Here is an 18,635-nt window from a genome sequence, read left to right on the forward strand (position 1 = left end):
AGCGTACTAATTGTAAGTCGCTTTGACAAAAGCGTCAGCCACATGAAATGTAATGTAATATATGAAAAGGTGCTGTATCCCAGCTGCATTCATTCTCAACTGGAACTATAGATCAGTTCACTGCTGTTTCTCTCTGCTCATCAGTCCAATACATTTCATAAGAGGTTTGCAACTACAATCAATGTTACTCATATTAATAATAATTGAATATCCGCCGCAATGATTTTTACCTGTGATTGACATATCAGATGTAATAATGTGTTTATATATGTATATTCACATAAATACTAAGTATACTGAAGATTCCCCACATGTAAGTTGGTGCAGCAGGTTTTTTTTTAGTTGTAGTTGTCGTAGTACTGGTAGTAGTACATGGTAGCAGACATTTGGCCTTATTGCTACTCCCTGTTTATTATTGGCGTCCTTGCATGTTTTCATTCCAGCTCTGTCACAATCCCTGATCTGTTCAGGTAGGTGTATGCTAGCGGGGTTGACAAAATAAATCTGTGCCACGATACCAAAAATTGACATTAAACACATGGTCGAAGCCATTGAAATGATGTCAAAATTGTATGCCTTAAATGTATTAACCACTCAAAACGATATCACAAGGCCATAGTTAAAGAGACAAGTTTAAATTGACTAATGGTATCTGGGTCGAGGTGTTGCCTTCTATGGAATGATTCAGCTTCTGACTGTGCTATTAGCGTAACGAACACGCAGTAGAACGCATAGCTCTGCCAAGACCAAACAGCCTTACACCAGCTGTCCATATGTACGATATCTTTTAGCAGCATAGTGGATTTTAAAATCATTCTGTAAAAATAAATAGGTCCATAAGCAAGAAAAAGCATAATGAAAAAGTACTCCTCAGTTCTAATTGTAATAATCGAACACAGTTTTACCCATCTGGTACGTTTCCTCGTAATGCTGGTCATATATCAGAGCCTTACAAACTCCCCTCTGATCCTCCCCTTGTTTTTGCAGGAACACACACACACACACACACACAAATGAAAAAGATGATACAATTCAGTCCCCATCATAGCTGATCTGACAATAAATCACGTCTGTTCAATGAAGGATAGGGATAAATGACAATGCCAGCAATTAATTAGAAAAAGTATCTTCAGTCCGCCTAACTGTTTTGTGTGTGTGTGTGTTTGTGTGTATATAATGTTAATGCATGTCCTTTTGTCATATACCTGTCCTGACAGAAGTAATGTGATACTAAAACACAGGACAGGAGATTCTGTCTGTCTGTAGTGATGTACAAAGTCTTATTTAGACATCCAAGCCATGATAATGCACTGACTGCATTACCCTGTAATGAAACACAGGTATTGACTCTGTACAATAATCCTAATCATACTCCTAATCTCTTAAACCCACCTTGCTGCGGCTACTAATGTAGCAAATACAAATACATTCCTAACAACAAAGTTAACTGAATATGTCAATAAGGACCTGTCTACCCGTATTTAAATCGCATGGGTTGGACTAGCACAGGTGATCAGAGTGATATAAATATAGAATATGTCGCTTAATTCAACGTCGCTGACTGTGACCAATTAAGAGATAATTGTTTTTGCTGAAAATGTAATGCTGCCTACAAGTGCTAGGGATACTAGACCAGTAAGTGTGTTTCAGAAAAACAGGAATTTATTATTCAACTTTTAAATGTTCTTCCATAAAAAGATTCAGGTAGTGTGTTCCTCCTGATGCCAAAAACAATGTGATAATCGTGGAAAGATAATGGTGTGGTCGCTTTTCCCCCTTAAGAATTTTTACTCTGATGACTTCCTGTTGAGGGTTTGAGAGCATATCAACCAATCAAACAGGAGACTGTGGCCATACAATGAAACGCATGTTTTCAGTAGGTGTAAGGTGTAAATAAAAAGATGATGGCTGAATTCCATGTTTGAGACTCCTGGTTTTTGTTCATGCTGACTCACTGTCACACTGCCATGGCCTTGACCCTTGAATAGAATAGTCATCAATGAAAAAAGTTAAAATGTCTGCTGTGAAAAAGGCCTCTTGGAAACTTTGGCTTTTACTTTAATGTATTGGGTCAATGTATTGTATTACTTCAATTATAAATTTCACTTTCTTCAAGAAAAAAAACACTATCTCTGATCTCCTAAAGAAAAACAGACTTTTTATTGTTTGTCTCTTTGTATCCAGGCTATTGGCTGCATTAATGACACTCAGATGATACTCAGGAGGACAAAGAAATCTTTCCATCCTCAAATAATCGTCCAGAAAGTGCCCCTGATCTCCAATCCAGGAAACTGTGTACCAGCATTTGTCTGTATCTGTGTTAATGAGGTCTTTGAGATTGTGTCTGAAAGAGCCGCTTATACCTCTCCTACACAGATTTTCTTATTTTTACCAGAATACCTTCAGCAAACAAACACTTCCTCCACTCCTGCAGCAAACCTGCAGCAGGCAGCCAAGAATGAATGAAACCTGTTTTTTTTCCCACCTGGTCTAACTCAATGGAAAGTCTCCTCGCTCCTGAAGCGAGGAGGGATTCAAGCAACAAGACTGCCAATGCAGCATAATTCTTTGTCCTGCTTTTAACACTGTATGAGCTATTCTCATAATGTATATCATAAACTCGCCGCTGGCATTTTTAGGGACTCATATATAGATATAGAGTGTCTGTGTGTATATATGGAGGAAGAATGTTGCCTTGTACATTGTCATATTTTTAGCGGGATCTGCTGTTTGTTTTCTTCAGCTGTGCTTAGCAGTGGTTCACTTGTAAACACAATCTGTATTGGTCCCAGCAGTATACTTTTCTAAGAAAAACTTAAAATACAGAAATATGTGAATATGTGAATACAAAACCATGCTTCATTATGGCTACAGCTGCTGAAATGTGTGATTAAAAATCCAGTATATGCAAACAGATAGATACATAATGTTTTATACATCAGCCATACGGAGACAAATGCCAGTGGGCCGTTGCGTCAGAACAACCCCCCCACCCTCCACCCCGCCATTTTTATCAAATAAACTCTTCAAGCTTCTGTCTTCAGTTCTGAAACATGCTTAACCAAAATGTATTTTTTTGTTAAACTTCAAAACTATCATAGCAGCTTTTCTTAGCTTTTTTTTCTCTGCACCATCTAACCTAGCAGTCTCTCTGTTGAGAATGGTCGCTCCATTTGTAGATATGGACAAGCGCCGGTTTGCACTTTTGATTTTGTTTTTCAAGCTGTGGGAGAAAACATTCAAGGATGAAAGGCCTCACTATCTCCACTGGATCAGTGGATCTGCCCAGGGCCTCGCAACAACAGCCACTCTACCCCAGCGCTGCCACCGCTGCCTCCTGTTTTGCGGCATGTCCTATTTACTTATTTATTCGTCCCTGCCTCCACCCACGACTCACTTCTTATCTCACCCATTAAAATTAATCCTCATCTAAAAATATCTGCTCTTGCTCGTCAGAGAGGATGTAATCTAGGAGGAGATGGTCTCTCTTCCTCTCGATCTCCCTCACTCTGCCTCTTAACTGACTAGTGCTGAAGTGTCTGCGTGTCGAGAAAGTGCTCTCACTTCAACTTCTGAAGTAGAAAACTAACAAACGAGACCTGTGTTTGTAAAACGGAGATCTTAATCACACAGCGCCCTGCTTGGCTGCCTACTTAGGCCTGATTGGGATTGCATGTCTAGTGTTTGCTGTTATAGAGGAGCACTGCGTGGGTTTGTTGACACAGTCTCTAACAGCCGAAGCCATGCGAAAGTTGTAATTTATCTCTATGGGCCTATTTTATTGGTAGCGTGAGTTGAGAAAAATGACTAAAAGCAGGCAAGGAGAACATATTATTGAATAAAGAAAGCTCAGAATAGACATCCGAAAAGGCACATTGTGTTTCGAAGTGCTGGAAAATGAAAGGGGAGAATGCGAATGGCATGAAAAAAAAAAGAGGCCCTGAAAAACACCAACAGAATCTTGACATATTCTACAAGCATTTATCCTAATTGGTAAATTGTTTGGCAGCGAATTGCTGCTGTGAGTCGCTCTCGGCTTTAAAGTTTTGTACCGATAATATAACACACCGAGCCAGTCCAATCTCAACAAAGCCGTTTAGGTTCTATAATAACTATCCCTCCTCTTTGTGTGCGTGTGTTTGTGTGTGTGTGTGTGTGTGTGTGTGTGTGACCTTGTGATTATGCCCCAGTGTGATGCTTTGGCCCAGCTGATTACCTGTCAGCGGGTTTCGTGCATTTGAAACACACACACACAAATCACCTCCCAGCAACAGACACTACCCACTGGGCAGGTCACCACGCTGCTGCAGGAAGCATATTGCTGTTTAAAGGGAGCAGACGCGCACGCACACACATAAATGGACCCATGCGGGGGCCTGGAACATAGATTGTCTATTAAGTAGTATATTAGGAGAACTCAGGGGTCCGACATCCAGACAGTTTGCGTGCCATTAGTGCTGGATATTAAGCTGTCGGGGTGTACAGTGATACTGAATGAAAGCGGATACATAGACACACAGGTGTGCACAGACACTCAACATTCATCATTCGATGAGCTCTCCGACGTGGGGAGATTATGCCAGTAGGAGGCACACTTTCTGAGCTTGTCGTTTTCCTGCTCCTCAGCAAAGTGAAAATGTTTTGGTCTTTCCAGACGGGCAGTGATCAAACAGTCTGGCGAGTCGTCTCCTCGGACTGCATCTTTCTGGGACTGAAATCTGGTTGAAAAAGAGCTCTGTGACCCACACGAATATTCATCTCTCATTGTTAATTTCTATTTTGGTCCTCTTCACCTGCAACTTCATATCTCAGCGTGAGTGCATGTGTGACTTACTTGTCACCGCGGTGCTGGATTTGTGAAGTGATGAGCTCAGTAAATAAAGTCTCTCCCAAAAGTCTGGTTTTGTGGAGCTGCGTGGGTTCATTAACACAGTCAAGCACAAATATTGGCTTTTCATGGTGTGCATATTAAAGTCACACGCTTATTAATTTTGCAGCACGGATGGCATAATAAGTAGCGAGGTTGTCCTTCACCTGGTGTCCCTGGAAAAAGTGTCCCCTGCTGTTTTAACTAATACATGAACCTAACCCTTGAATTTATGGTGCTACGTCTCTTCTGCCACAATATGAAGTGTGAGGAAACTCTTTTGTTTCCTCTGTGTGTTGTCCTTATTCTATTATTTTGATCATGATCTATGTTTTACTTTGCCATGTGGTGCATCCCCAGTTCTTCAAAATATTATGATGCCGTCTCTTGTTGTTACAGATGTGATAGTTTATTTGTCATCTTTTTTTGTTGTCATCTACATTTTGAAGTGATGTGATTACACACTGTGCTCAACCAAGCCGTGATCCACTATGGCCTACCAGCTAAGGTTTGTGAGCCACTTGCTGGTCATCAGGTAGAGAACATGGAGATTTTTTGTTTTTGTCTGAAAACAGCTGTCTTCTGCAAATGAATGACCATGAACCCAAACAGCATTGCATCAGTTTAGAAAAACAATACAATGAGCTTGAAGACGGTAGATAGATCAATAGCTCAGAGGATCAGCTGAGTCTGGTAATATCATCTGGCTTGATCCAGTGTGATTATAAAATATATTGATTATTGCAGCTTTTAATAGAGAAGCTATGGGTCACTATACTAGCTGTAAAGTTGCTTTTCCGTGTCCGTCCATAACGGTTTCCATTAGTCAAATCAATCTCGATGGCTCCGTGGTGGCTTGCTGCATTGTGGGTCACAAACCCCACCTCCTCCATGTTATTGGATGGGAGTAGGAACAAAATAGTGAAAGTAACCATAAATGTAGTTTTTCTCAAAGATGGTATTCCTTTATTTCAGGTTTTTTCTTATCACATAGATGCAAGTGTGAGTTTATCCATTAACTTTAGTTTAAATTGATAATTTGATTCTAAACAACAAGTGTAATGTCACAATTGCAAGCTGAGGCTAGTTCATGATTTTTGAGTGTGTGTATCGGTGGGACCTTGAGTCCACGGCTCCACAATCACTACTGCACAGACTCTGGCTCCAAATGATGTTAAATAATACAAAATGGCGGCACCCATATCTGGAATCAGCTTACAAACAAATTATCATAATTTTTACTGTTTCAATGAAACCAAAAGTAGATAATTTTGTGATGATTGATAGCCAACATGAAAACAAGTTGCTTATAAACAACGCATATGCTCATACACAGAAGAACCAGTTCTCTGTCTTGTGTCGTTTTTAACCATTTTTATTCTCAAGGTTACAGTGGTAATTCAGAGCACGATGTGGGACTGAGGAAATGTAGAGGAAGACGTTTCACATCAGTGAGGGGCCAGCGGGGGGTCCTGCCAAACCTCGAGCAGCCGGAGCCTGCTGGAGGACCTTTAGAAGTCAGGGCCCTCTTTCTTCAGGTTCTTGTAGTCTGTGTCGATGGCCACAAACTGCGGAAGGCGGGAGGAATACATTTAAATCTGCTTTGCTTAAATTAAATTAATCAGTGTTGTCTTTGGGGGCCAAAAAATACTGAGCAGTTATGGATTCGGATGCCTGCATTTGCTCACCAAAGATTCTTTCTATCTTTTTTACAGATGTTTATCTTGCTGAGTCTTTTGGGAAAACATGAATACTTGGTTCATGGTTAATATGCATTGTGTGACTGCTTGGATGTCAGCACACATTACAGCTCTCCAACCATGAAAAAGACACATTTCTCCTCTGGCAGTGATTATTTCCTCCCCGTGTATTTTTCTTTATTCTGACTGCCATTAAAACTCTCGCCTATCCCCTCCTCTTTCCCCTCTCTCCCGCTTCCCTGTCCTCATTACGATCGTTGTTTGGACTTCAGTGGAATTTCGATGGGAGACCTTTGCCTTGCTGTGGAGAATTAAACATGCCATGTCTTGACCTTTTGTCTGCAGAGTCTTTCATTCCACTGGCAAGCAACGCAGCCTTGAAACCCTCAGAAAACGTTCTTTTCTCTGAAAAACACATCATCCAGATCGCGTCTTCTGTCAGCTGGTTGTTTTTCTACTCTGTCGGGGGTTGTTAATATTTCCATCAGTTGGTCAGGCGTGCTGGCCTAGTTCAGGAGGTAAGGGAAATTACGGCCAACCACTCAAAGCTCCTTGTTCCATTTGCTTTCATTTACTTTTGAAAGACATGTTTTCCTTCGTTGTTTTCTTTTATTTGAACAGATCTGCTGAAAGCCAGGAAGCAACTATATTAGTCTGCCATCATTTTGCCAACACTGGTTTGTTTAAATCTACTTTGGGGAGGTTTTTAAGTTGATGAAACCGATTTTTGCATAGATACGTTTCTGACACACTTGATTGGTTTGAGGCAGGAGGCCATGAGAGTGTGATGGGAAGAGTCACCTTATACTGGTAGGTCGGGTCAAGATCGTTCCAGGGCTCTGGGTTCTTGTTCTTGTTCCAGAGGCTGCGAAAGTGGAAAGATTCAGGGTATGGAGAAAAAAGAGGCGTGAAAGAGGGAAGAGAAGAGACAGGAGTATTATGAGAGAGGTATACTTGATCATGGCAATGAGGGGGCGCGGAGAACAAAGAAGAGATGCGGAGAAACCGCCCGAAATTTAAACAAATAGGACGGCAAAAAAAGAGACAAAAGGCATAAAGATGTAGATGGCGGATGGAGACAAATGAGGAAAAAAGAGATGTGATTATGAGATGAGGTGAACTCAGCCCAGGGACTTGGCATCGCTCCTCTGTTCATTAACCAAAGTCTGGATTTCTCAGCAACTGTCCCCTTCCCTCCTCCTCTTCCCCCTGTGGTAGCATGTCACACCGCCAAAGCACAAACAAAGACACTGAGAGACTGATGGCAGGGCGAGCACCCCCCCCCCCCCCCTCCCTCCCTCTCTCCATTATCGCAAACATTAGACAGGCTCAGAGAGAGAGGGAGGCAGAGGCTGACCACAGCACTCATCACCAGCTGATGATGAGGTCAGGCTGTATGGCTGACCCTCAGAACAAGTGGTTGTGTGTGGCTCAAAATAGGACATGAGCGTGCACATTTACCTCATGTAAGCAGTCGCTGAGTTCACCGTGGTTGGTGCACATTGTCATTCGGAAACATGACAGGTTAATCCAGCCATCTGCATTTGTTGTTAACTCTAATTTAACATGCAGCTTTCATGAAAGCTTTGTTGTGATATTCGTATCAAATTCAGTGCGCACAAATTTACAGCTGATAATCTATTACTGTTGCTATTTCCTTTCTTCTGGTGAAAAAGATAGACAATACTCACTAAAAGTAAAACTCCTGTTCCCTCATATTGTTTGTGCTGCTCTTTGCTAATAATAACATTTAAAAAAAGAAGGATTCTATAAGAAGTTAATCTTCCTCTGAACTCATTGCCAAAAATATTCTCAGATCCAACATGGGACTAACAGGACCCAACCCTATGGGCCATATTGAAAATGTTAATATCAAATGAAAATAATCCAGAGTTTAGATTCAGCTCACATTCTGTAAATTCACATATTTCCATAGGAAAGGTGGAAGATTCCTAAACTACACTTCAGAAGACTTACGTGACATGAGGCCCTCTTGACAGACGGATCAGGTAGAGGATGGCCCCGGTGATGCCCAGAGTCGTGAAGACAAATTGAGGGATTAACTGAGGAGAGGAGATAAAAAGAGGATGGAGGAGAGAAGAGAGGAGGAGAGAGAAGAGCAGGAACAAATTAATCTCAGAAAAAGAGACATATGAAGGTAAACAACCCTTTTCTTTTAAGTGGTTGACTGTGATATGGGAAGACAAACCTGTGTGAAATTCACACACATACACACACACAAACATGGGTAGTTGTTATTCTTGTTTTCCCTCTCGCTGCCCTCCTGCATATGCATGAGGCCCAGGCCATGTGTAAGGCAGCTCACTGTCAGCCTGGGTTGAACGGGCAAGGACGCGGTGGAAGAGAGAGCTGCCGCATGTCAGTGTGTGCCAGCCTTACCTCCTCAACACTACAGTATACCTGTCATACTGAGCGACTGCATTCCACACACACACACACACACACTCACACACACGCACTGAGAGTGAGACACCCGCACAAATTCGCACAGAAATGAGCCTACACACCTAGGCTGCATACTCAATGTGTGCACACATGCAGACACAGTTTCATTTGATGTTCTGAGTTGTGATGATGACAGGAATTAAAATAGAAAAGCACATTAGGGGGACAGGGGGATAATGTGATATGTCGTCTTAAACACCCAAGGCTTAAGTGTGAAAATCCTCTCGCCGTGCAGCATCTATTCATCAACAACACATTGCCATACATTTCCTCCCTGCTCCGCCTTGTGAGACTCTCATGTCTGAGACGGAGGCAGAGCGGCAGACAGAGTCACACCGCTGGTGAACAGATGTTCTCAGCCCACACAGATCTAGTCGAGCTGTGGAGAGATGACAGTTTGATCAGGTTGAACTGAAGGATGTCTCTACTCAGCTGTATCTAGACATCTGTCTTCTGTCTGATTTGCTTGTCACTTGCCGTCTTCTTGATTAGCAGAATGTCTGCTGACAAAACTCACTCCCTTAAAGAAAACACCCCCTCCCTCTGCCCCACACTTAAAACCACTCGGGGAAAGTAACAAGTAACAATTTTCAGTTTACAGCAGAATAATATATCATTTGAGACGTTGGTGCTGCTTTGTAATTGGGCAAAGCAATCACTGAAATTATTAACCAAGTATCAATCTAGTTACCGATTAATTTTTTCTGAATAACTAATTGACTAATTAATTGATAAAATATGATTCTATCTTTTAGATATCCATCTAACCTTTTAACACCACATACAGTATAACTGTTCACATCCACAGTCATGATTGGTTAAAGTCATAGTGACAGATTGTGATTTTTGTTGAAGCAGGTTGTGTGTTAAGTCTCTGTGAACTTTTCTGCATTAAACCAGACCACTTTCATTCCTTAACCATAAAAACATTTAATTAAAGCTGCAATCAGCACAAATGGATATTATAAATAGTTATATTTGTAGAAAACCTACATAATAATAAAAGTGACTATTTTACTGATAAATATAGTGTCAAAAAAACGAAAGTGTCCTTCTTGTTACATTAACAGAAAACTTAACTAACCAGGTCAAGTTAATACAAACCATATTTCCAGTTGCTTTCTAGGACACAGAGCTGCTCAGTCAGGTCTCGTACCCTGAGCTCACCCAGCATGGGGTTTATGATTGCTCAGTTCTTCTCTGTGCAGGTTTACTATAAACTTCTCAACTTCTCCAAGTAAACCAATTGCAAAAAGTACAAGTTTTCTTTCTTTTTCACATCCACACGAACGTGAAAACATGCACAAGTGTACATATACTGTGGACTCACTGCAGATGATCAGTTTCGATCATCGAGGCAAACACAACCCACCCCACACACACACACACACACACTACCGCACAGAAGCAGGTCAGCTTTGATCACTCACTCTCACACACAAACACACAAACAAACACACAGGCCTGCGTGAGAGGAGCTGTCCATTCCCCAGTGCTGATATTTTCATATCCTGCACAAAAGTGAGGCTTTCACCTTTCTACCATTCAGCCTGACTGCTTTAGAAAGTGTTGTATACTTAGTTCGACGCTGTTGCTGCCCTTATTACTTTTCTGGTGCACTGCCAAGCCAACCCTGTCAATCCTCAAATTTGGGTCACCCTCAGAAAAGCTCAGAGGCAACAGTGAGGGGAAAAAAACAAACACAGACAGATTCTGTGTTTTTCTTTCTGTCGTATTTCATCAAATTTGAATTGTTTATAATCTAAAAGATGCTCAAAGATTGACTTTGAGTAATAAGATTGGGCTCAGGTGTTCTTCCTCTGTTTATTTAAAACTACTGAAAAAAAGAAATGGTGAAAAACTTATGCCAAACGTCCCAGAAAACATATTCACAAACTAAAATGTAGCGTAGCATATATTACTATACCATCAGTTTATTTAGGCCTACATAACTATAATAAATAGTCAAAGAATTACAGCTAGATACATGTGACGTAACCTACCCCTGGGTGTTTCTTCACTTGTTGGATCATGGTCTTAATCATCTTTGACTGTTCTTCAACGGAAAATACAATCCACCAAACGAAAACAAAAACTCAGCTAAAGTCTGACAAATGTCTCCATGTGAGTGAGTGTCTCTGTGCAGCTTTACAGAAAGAGCTGATTGTTAGCTGTGGAACAGTGCCTGTGCCAGTGCCCAGAAACCTGTTGACAATCTCTCTCCTCCGCTCTGCCACCGCTCCCTCCCTCCCATCAGATAAACCAGAGGGTCAGAGGCGAGAGGAAGGAGGGGGGAGAGAGGGAGAGACAGTCCTAATCCCTATAATCATGTCAGCTGAGGACACTAAGTTTCCACTGAGGCTCACTGGGTTCTCTAAAGTGTTTGTTAGACAGCAACAAAACTGCAGGTACTGAAAGTCCCATTTTTACTGACACAACAGATACACACAGATATTTTTCCGAACATTTTCTCCTGGTGGTGCAGCAATAGAGCCGCCAGCTCCAATAATGGGTTCATATTTAAACCTCACACCCACACTGCAGCTATTGTGTTGGATAGTTCCATGTTATATTGTTATTTCTAAAATGACTGTTTTTATGGACATCACTCTGATACTTTAAATCATCCCCCAGCAGCCACTCAATGTTGCTGCCGATCTCGTTCAGTGTAAAGAGCAGAGAAGTGATGGCGGTGTCCAACATGTCCCTTGGGTTGAGACCTTTGTCTCTGGTAATGACAATTGATTGGTCTGTGGTGCAGCACCTGCAGACCTTTCAGGTTCCTTAACAACGGTTTGCAACCTAATGTAATTAACACCAAAATGCTACGCTGGGCAAAATGGCACAGGTCATTACTATTCCTTACTTACAGTACTGGTTGCACCATTCATCATGCTTATGTGGACAAGGCAGAGGGGTTTCATTTTTTAATAATGCTGATGTCATGGCTCTAGGGAAGGTAACCCTAGTCTGATCGGCCACAACTTTTACTCTGATCCAGACTGAAATATCTGGAATGTTCTTTTTGTGAATTATCCAGATGATTTGGCTTCACTTCCAGGGAGCAGTCATGTCGTCCATCTTGATAAACAGTCAGACACCACCAGAAGGGTCAATGTTTTCACTCTAGTTCACTATTTTGTACATCTTGACTTAGAAACTGTGTGTTGAATAGAATTTCTCAATGGAAATCAGAAAGAATCGCATGAATTTAGATTTTTATGTTATTGATCCTTGCATGATGACTTTCAGAGGCTCAGGTGATCGCCTGAATTTTCCTCTCTAGCACCAGGTCAAATTGTTCATCTTTTTATTATTTTCTTATTTTTATTGATGGCTATCGGAATGTAGAGAGGATTTTAACAAATATGATAAAAGTGCTTGACAAGCATCTGCCCAACCCTACCTTTAAAAGAGGTTCAAGACTAAAAGACAGAGCCCTGCTGTAACTGTAGGTTTCCCCTCGTGTGTAACTGGCCAAATACAAAAACTATCTTTTATCTCCTTTAGCAGTTTGTGAGATCAATATTTCAGAGTATGAGGAGGATATAAAACCATTCATCCATGTGCAGAGGCTCATTCTGCACAACCTACAATATTTTTGGATGTGCATCAATTTCATCAACGTTAACGTGGTTACTGTACCAAAGTTGTTTAATATTTGGGAGTGATTTATGCTGCGGTGCCCGCGTCCTGCAGTCTTGTGAGTCACCCTAAGTTGTTTTACCTGACATTTGTCAGTGGAAAGATTGCTATTTCTGTATACCACATGACAGGGGTAATGGGTGCAATTCTTCACCCAGCAAGGATAGAGAGATTGATGAAGGTTGATGGTAGAGGAAGGCTTTTCAACAAAAGAGGATGGGGGGGAAATGAGATGCATTAAGACGAAAGAGGGGAGGGAAAAAGTCAATATGTCCACCCCCCCGCCCTCACAAGTCTCCTCCATTGTTCCCCGTAACAGAGTGTTTAAAAGAAAATACCTTGAAAGAGTGCAATGTCCAAATCTGTTTCCCACTGGTGATGAAGCAGAGGCTGAGTGGCTTTATTCAGATTTCTTTGGTATGTATGAATACAGTAGTCTAGACTTGACCCAACCTCCGAAAAATGCACCACTATATTGCAACACATGCATGCTGTCTACACATGTGTATGTACATCTGTTTCATTCTTAAAGCAGCTATATCAATATTGTACATACAGTTTGTAGTATTGATCAAAAGTTTTAGTTTCTCGAGATGTCCAGATGATGTTTATCCACGATTCATATCATCACTGAGGCATCGGACTTAATCGATTCTGCAACATGACAGCTACTTAAAATACAAAGCCCCAGTCCCAAAGAAGTGGGAGAAGAACAAGTGGTCTCTACAGAGCCACTGTCTCTACAGAGCCACTATCTCAACGTCCGTCTACTCAGATTACAGGAAGGTCCAGAAAACACAGAGGCTGTCAGAAATCACTCATAATCACTGCAGCATCAATTATGTAGTGAGTTTGCCATTTTACAGTGCTACCTGAATGTCAACATTTTTGAAGTCACTGTATGGTGGACTCTGTTTCCTACTCTCTGCATCGTGAAAATTAGTATACAACCGATAGTCCCTAACCTACCACTATATACCATCATGCATTTCGGCAGAGAGAGAGGCCTCAGGAACAGCCCGATCTGCCGTACAAATCTCAATACAAGCAGTTCAGCACATCACGTCACAAACAGCAGCAAAAACGGTTATTTCTACATTTAAACAGTCATTCTACTTGTTTTTTATACTGAGTATGAAATTAACATTTAAATTTAATTGTGGGACTTTTAGACCAGTGATTTTCAACCAGTGTGCCGCGGCACACTAGTGTGCCGTGAGTGATCGTCAGGTGTGCCGTGAGAAATTATCTAATATCTAGTGTCGCCCTCCTCTCCAGGCCACCGGAGGCTCGGTGTGCAGCACGCCTCGGGGGGGAGGTCCTCGTCCGGGGCGCCTCACGGCGTCGCTGTTGCGGGGGCATTCTTTCTCTGGGACCGCGGGGCGGTGTCCGTCGCCGGTGCGGAAGGCGGGGACCGGTTGGAGGGGACCGGGTACGGCGGTCGGCGGCGGCGACTCTGGACGCGTGTCGGTCCCTTCTCGCGGATCACCTCAGCTACGGCGCCCGCTGGGGGAACCCTCCGTTCGCGCGGGGGCCCCCCTCCGGCGGTGCGCCTCGGCTGGCGCCTAGCAGCTGACTAGAACTGGTGCGGACCAGGGGAATCCGACTGTTTAATTAAAACAAAGCATCGCGAAGGCCCACGGTGGGTGTTGACTCGATGTGATTTCTGTTTTAGACAGGGTAAAAGTTGCTGTTCTAAATGATCCTTGTGGTATTTTGAACAAAATATGTTACAGACATTTCATTAAGACCCCAAGGAGCCATATCAACTGTGGAGAAATGGGTATTATATGTCTCTATGTTAAATAAAGTTTCGTTAAATCAAAGATTATTTCATAAATCTGATTCAATTTGTGCTCATCAGAAGAACAGAGTGATAAAGGGCTGAAATAATTTAAAATAGTGCTTTTTATTACATTTGTAAACTATGTTACTAACTATATGTATTATATGTACTGTGTTAGGCCATAGAGTGTCATTTTGTGTCATTTTGGTTGGTGGTGTGCCCCAGGATTTTGCAAATGTAAAAAATGTGCCGCGGCTCAAAAAAAGGTTGAAAATCACTGTTTTAGACCACGTTGTTGTTGTTGTTCTTCAGAGTCCTGCGACAATGACCGGTGCTCAGAAAATGTAGCGTTTTTTCTCTTTTCCTGATCAGCTCACTATATTGTCATCTGAATAGAAGTCACCTTTTATTGAAGTAAGGATTACTGAGTGACTGTTTGATTACAGACATAGCCAGTGACGATTAAAATCCACTGAAGAATTGTGGTAAGTTCTCCAGGATGCTGGGAACAAGCTGCCAAGTACCTTGAAAAACTGTAGGCAGCTTTATGATTTTAAAGGGAAGGGCAGTAACACTCAAATGTGTAGCTTATATTCCCTCACATTTGTGTGTTGATGATAGTGTTGTCAAAATCTCACATAGCTCCTCACTTGGGTGGAGATGTGGGGACTCTGAAGGTCATAGCATATAATTGTCATATTTCCCATTAGCATCAAACCATTCAGTGATGTGTTAAGTGTCCATCTGGTTTCTTCTTAAAGTCTTTACAATGAGGTCATGAAAACTGTTGTGTTTCAGAAATCCACCACGCACAGACACACACAGACACACACAGACACACACAGACACGCACAGACACAACTTCCATAAATTCTCAACATGTTTCCTTTCATTCCTCAGAGAGTAGTGAGTACTCATATGTCTCCTCAGTGACACAGGTCTGATACATCCAGGGAATACACCAGCCTTATCAAACATCTTCACCCGTGTACAAATAAGTGGTGACTGCGACATCTGATCCCACCAGGATGGCTTTCAAATAATAGATGGCTCCGTTCCTCATTTCTCTCCCTCAGATTGTGGCTCATGATCGTACAGTGATTGACTGTTACTGTGTTTATTTAGAATTTTGACCTCTATTTCCAGGGCCTGGACACAGGAGCAGGGGTGCCACTATTAAATTCTAGTCCTTATGAGAGGGTGAGATAGACCCCCTACCTTAATGCATAAAAATCTTCACTGTATATATATATATATATACAGTGAAGATTTATATATGAAGATATATATATAAACATCAGGGCCACCTTGCAACATCTTTTCTTAAAGCCGAATTTAAAGATTTTTTTTAGTGGTGCTGGGTAAGAGACAATGACTTTTAAAGAGTGAATGTTCTCAAGATTTGGGATATTGGGTGTCATCATGCAGTTTCACCCTCTTGCATAGACCCCAGAGGAATATTTATCTTTCATCTCACGACAGGAACACACTGAAAAATAATGCACTGCATCACTTGAAATATGTGCAAAAGTTATAGTTAATAACGACAAAAAAGATTCAGTTGCGAAGATCTCACTTCTTTAAAGATGTATTTGAAAATCTGTGATCATCTGGGGGATAACTGATCATATTTCCTCTGATGCAAAAAAATTGTTTTCATTTTATTTTGCTCTTCATGTTTTATTTATGTTTAGAAGGAAGTCAATAATCTTCCACAGAGCATGATGGATACAGTACGTATCAATTTCGGCATTTTTCTGTGGTAATATAGGATGGCGCAATACAGTGGTTGTGGAAATGTACTATGCACCGTATGACGGATTGTTGTTAGAAATACCGAATGTGGAAGGACAACATGATAAATAACATGCAGGGTGCATTGTGAAATCCTCCAGTGAATTTACCTTGAGAACAGATTGTGTAGGTTTTGATACAAACAGAGCAGAACCTTGTGGCTTTGTTAGCAGCAGCAGTTACTGAAGACAGAGTGACTGTGAGCGTGAAGGCCTTTTAATAGACCACCAAGTGCAGCGTGGTGTGATGGACCGAGACGCGTAATGTGAAATACTGACCTGCCACAACCAACTTCATTATAAATTAGAGCCTGACTGATAAAGCAGCACGTGTGATATTATCAGGGGATTTTTTTTTATCTATGATATATTGGTATTGGCGTATAGGTCAGTTGCTAAGTAATAAGATATTGCTGTGGAGAGATCTCAGATATGTTTTGGAGGTAGTTTAAAATGTCAGCACCACACGTTTGAGAGCCAGTTCATTATCTATATCTCTATATTCGATCTATTTTTAAAGACAATTCTTTGACCCAATTTTTAAGAAGCAATCGATGAATTGAGAAAATATTTGGTAGCTTAAATCGTAATGAAAATAATTTAGCTGCAGCCCTGTAGTTTTTTTTTATATAGTTGCGTACTGTAGTGTTATTAAACAAGGAACACAATACATACCTGTAATAGAAACAGGCTTTTTTCTTCAACAACCCAACGAGAGTAATTAGTTTTTCTTTTTTTAAAAGAAGTCTAGGCTCAGAGTTAAAAAAAAGTAGAAGATGAGAAGAGAGTACGACATCTGTGGGTAATTATCCATCTGCGACTGTTCTAAATTCAGTCCTCAACAGTTAGTGCACATGTAAGAAAGCCATGGTTAGACTGTGGCCATCGTTATTTTGTGATTTCTCTGAGCAGAAGGTGGGAGAGAGCGCTGTTCTTAAAGCAGAAGGCATTCCAGCTAATCGCCATGTGTGAATGTAAACATGAAAAACAACACAATCTGTTTCCAACTTTTTAAAGAGGCATCACAAATGCACGCACGCATGCAAACTCTTTCTCAAAATCTGGCACATCCGCAGAAATGACAGGAACCTGTGTTAGCATGCTCTAGCTGGGCACTAGTTTTTATCATTAAGTGGCACAGTATAGCGCGTTTCAAACCCTCCACCATGAGCAGCAGCTCGCCTCCACCCTCAGCACCAGTGAGGTTTGGATGATGGTCACGACTCTGTGTGCCCAAACCCAGTCCCGCGAGTTCTGCAATTGCTTTGATGCATTTTTCAAAAGGGATGTGACATGAATGCCAAAAACACATAGCTTCCAATTCCTCCAGACAGCACACAGAATCCTCGCCACGTCCCCTTTGTCACATATTCCATGCCGTGCTGGAATTTCTGTTGCAGTAATATAAGTTGTGTGGAGAGCCCCTACACTGTACATCCACAGAGCAAGCCGACAGAATCGTGGCAGTGCTGAAGTTCTGCCCGGGTACACTTTGTGATAAAACTCTTTATCTCTTCTCTCCTCTTCTTCTATTCATCTCCTTCTACCCTAATGTTTTGTAGGTTAGACCTTATTTATTGTAGGTTTGTGTTCATTCAACCCTGAAGGATACATAAACCTGGAATATCTAAATATTGTCTCACCTCAATAACCAACGTAAAGTTTTAATAACACTGGATTTTTCGATTTATGGTCATTTTAAATACATTTCCCTTCACTGCTTTGGAGATTTACTTAAAGCTGAACAAATCAATAACTAAATACTGACAATGAATCAAAAGACTATGTGGAATGTGAAATGATGAACCCAGAAGAGAACTTTGGAGTGCGCATACCTCCGCCACATCTGATTGGCCACTTTATCACCATATTCAATATAAATGTATTGAGATCAGATATATTGTGATAATTTTCTTGGATATGCATCAAATGTGATCTGTTCATAGAACTCTGCGCCTCCTTTTTTCATGAAGATTTCCACATTATTTCTTGATAAATAAAAAAATAAATAGAAAAAAATAAATCTCACAATTTGAGAAGTATCTAAAACACTTCCTGGATCTTCCCCTTTATTTGAATCCAAATGATTTGATGGATTCTTGAAAACCAGGTCGGCGGTTCCTGAGTACTCTTGCTGAGGGACAACACTCAAATCATAATCTCCTTCGCAGAGGTAATCATTCCTGGACTGTCCTCTGAATTTCAAAAGGATCAAATAGTTGAATCAGTTTTCCAGGCTTGCACCAAAAGGCCAATGACCAGCTGTTGAATCCATATCAGCTGAAGGGAGAGTGAATAATAACCAATTATTAACTGATATTCCTGCAGGAGGTCAGAAATATGATTTTGAATAAATAGACCTGACCGACAACCTGACA

The 18,635-nt window shown here is 41.3% G+C and overlaps 1 protein-coding gene across 1 annotated transcript; it reads right to left on the minus strand.

The window, feature by feature from the left end:
• Window positions 1-6,205: 6,205 nt before the first annotated feature.
• Window positions 6,206-11,253, minus strand: LOC133969253 (cytochrome c oxidase subunit NDUFA4). Its single transcript, XM_062405608.1, has 4 exons — window positions 11,037-11,253; window positions 8,545-8,630; window positions 7,369-7,432; window positions 6,206-6,435 (listed from the first exon to the last, which is right to left on the minus strand). The coding sequence occupies exons 1-4, from the start codon at window positions 11,076-11,078 to the stop codon at window positions 6,379-6,381; spliced, it is 249 nt and encodes an 82-aa protein (XP_062261592.1). The 5' UTR covers window positions 11,079-11,253; the 3' UTR covers window positions 6,206-6,378.
• Between the last annotated feature and the right edge of the window lie 7,382 nt (window positions 11,254-18,635).

Source organism: Platichthys flesus, chromosome 2 (assembly GCF_949316205.1).
Source record: "Platichthys flesus chromosome 2, fPlaFle2.1, whole genome shotgun sequence".
Classification (NCBI taxonomy): domain Eukaryota; kingdom Metazoa; phylum Chordata; class Actinopteri; order Pleuronectiformes; family Pleuronectidae; genus Platichthys; species Platichthys flesus.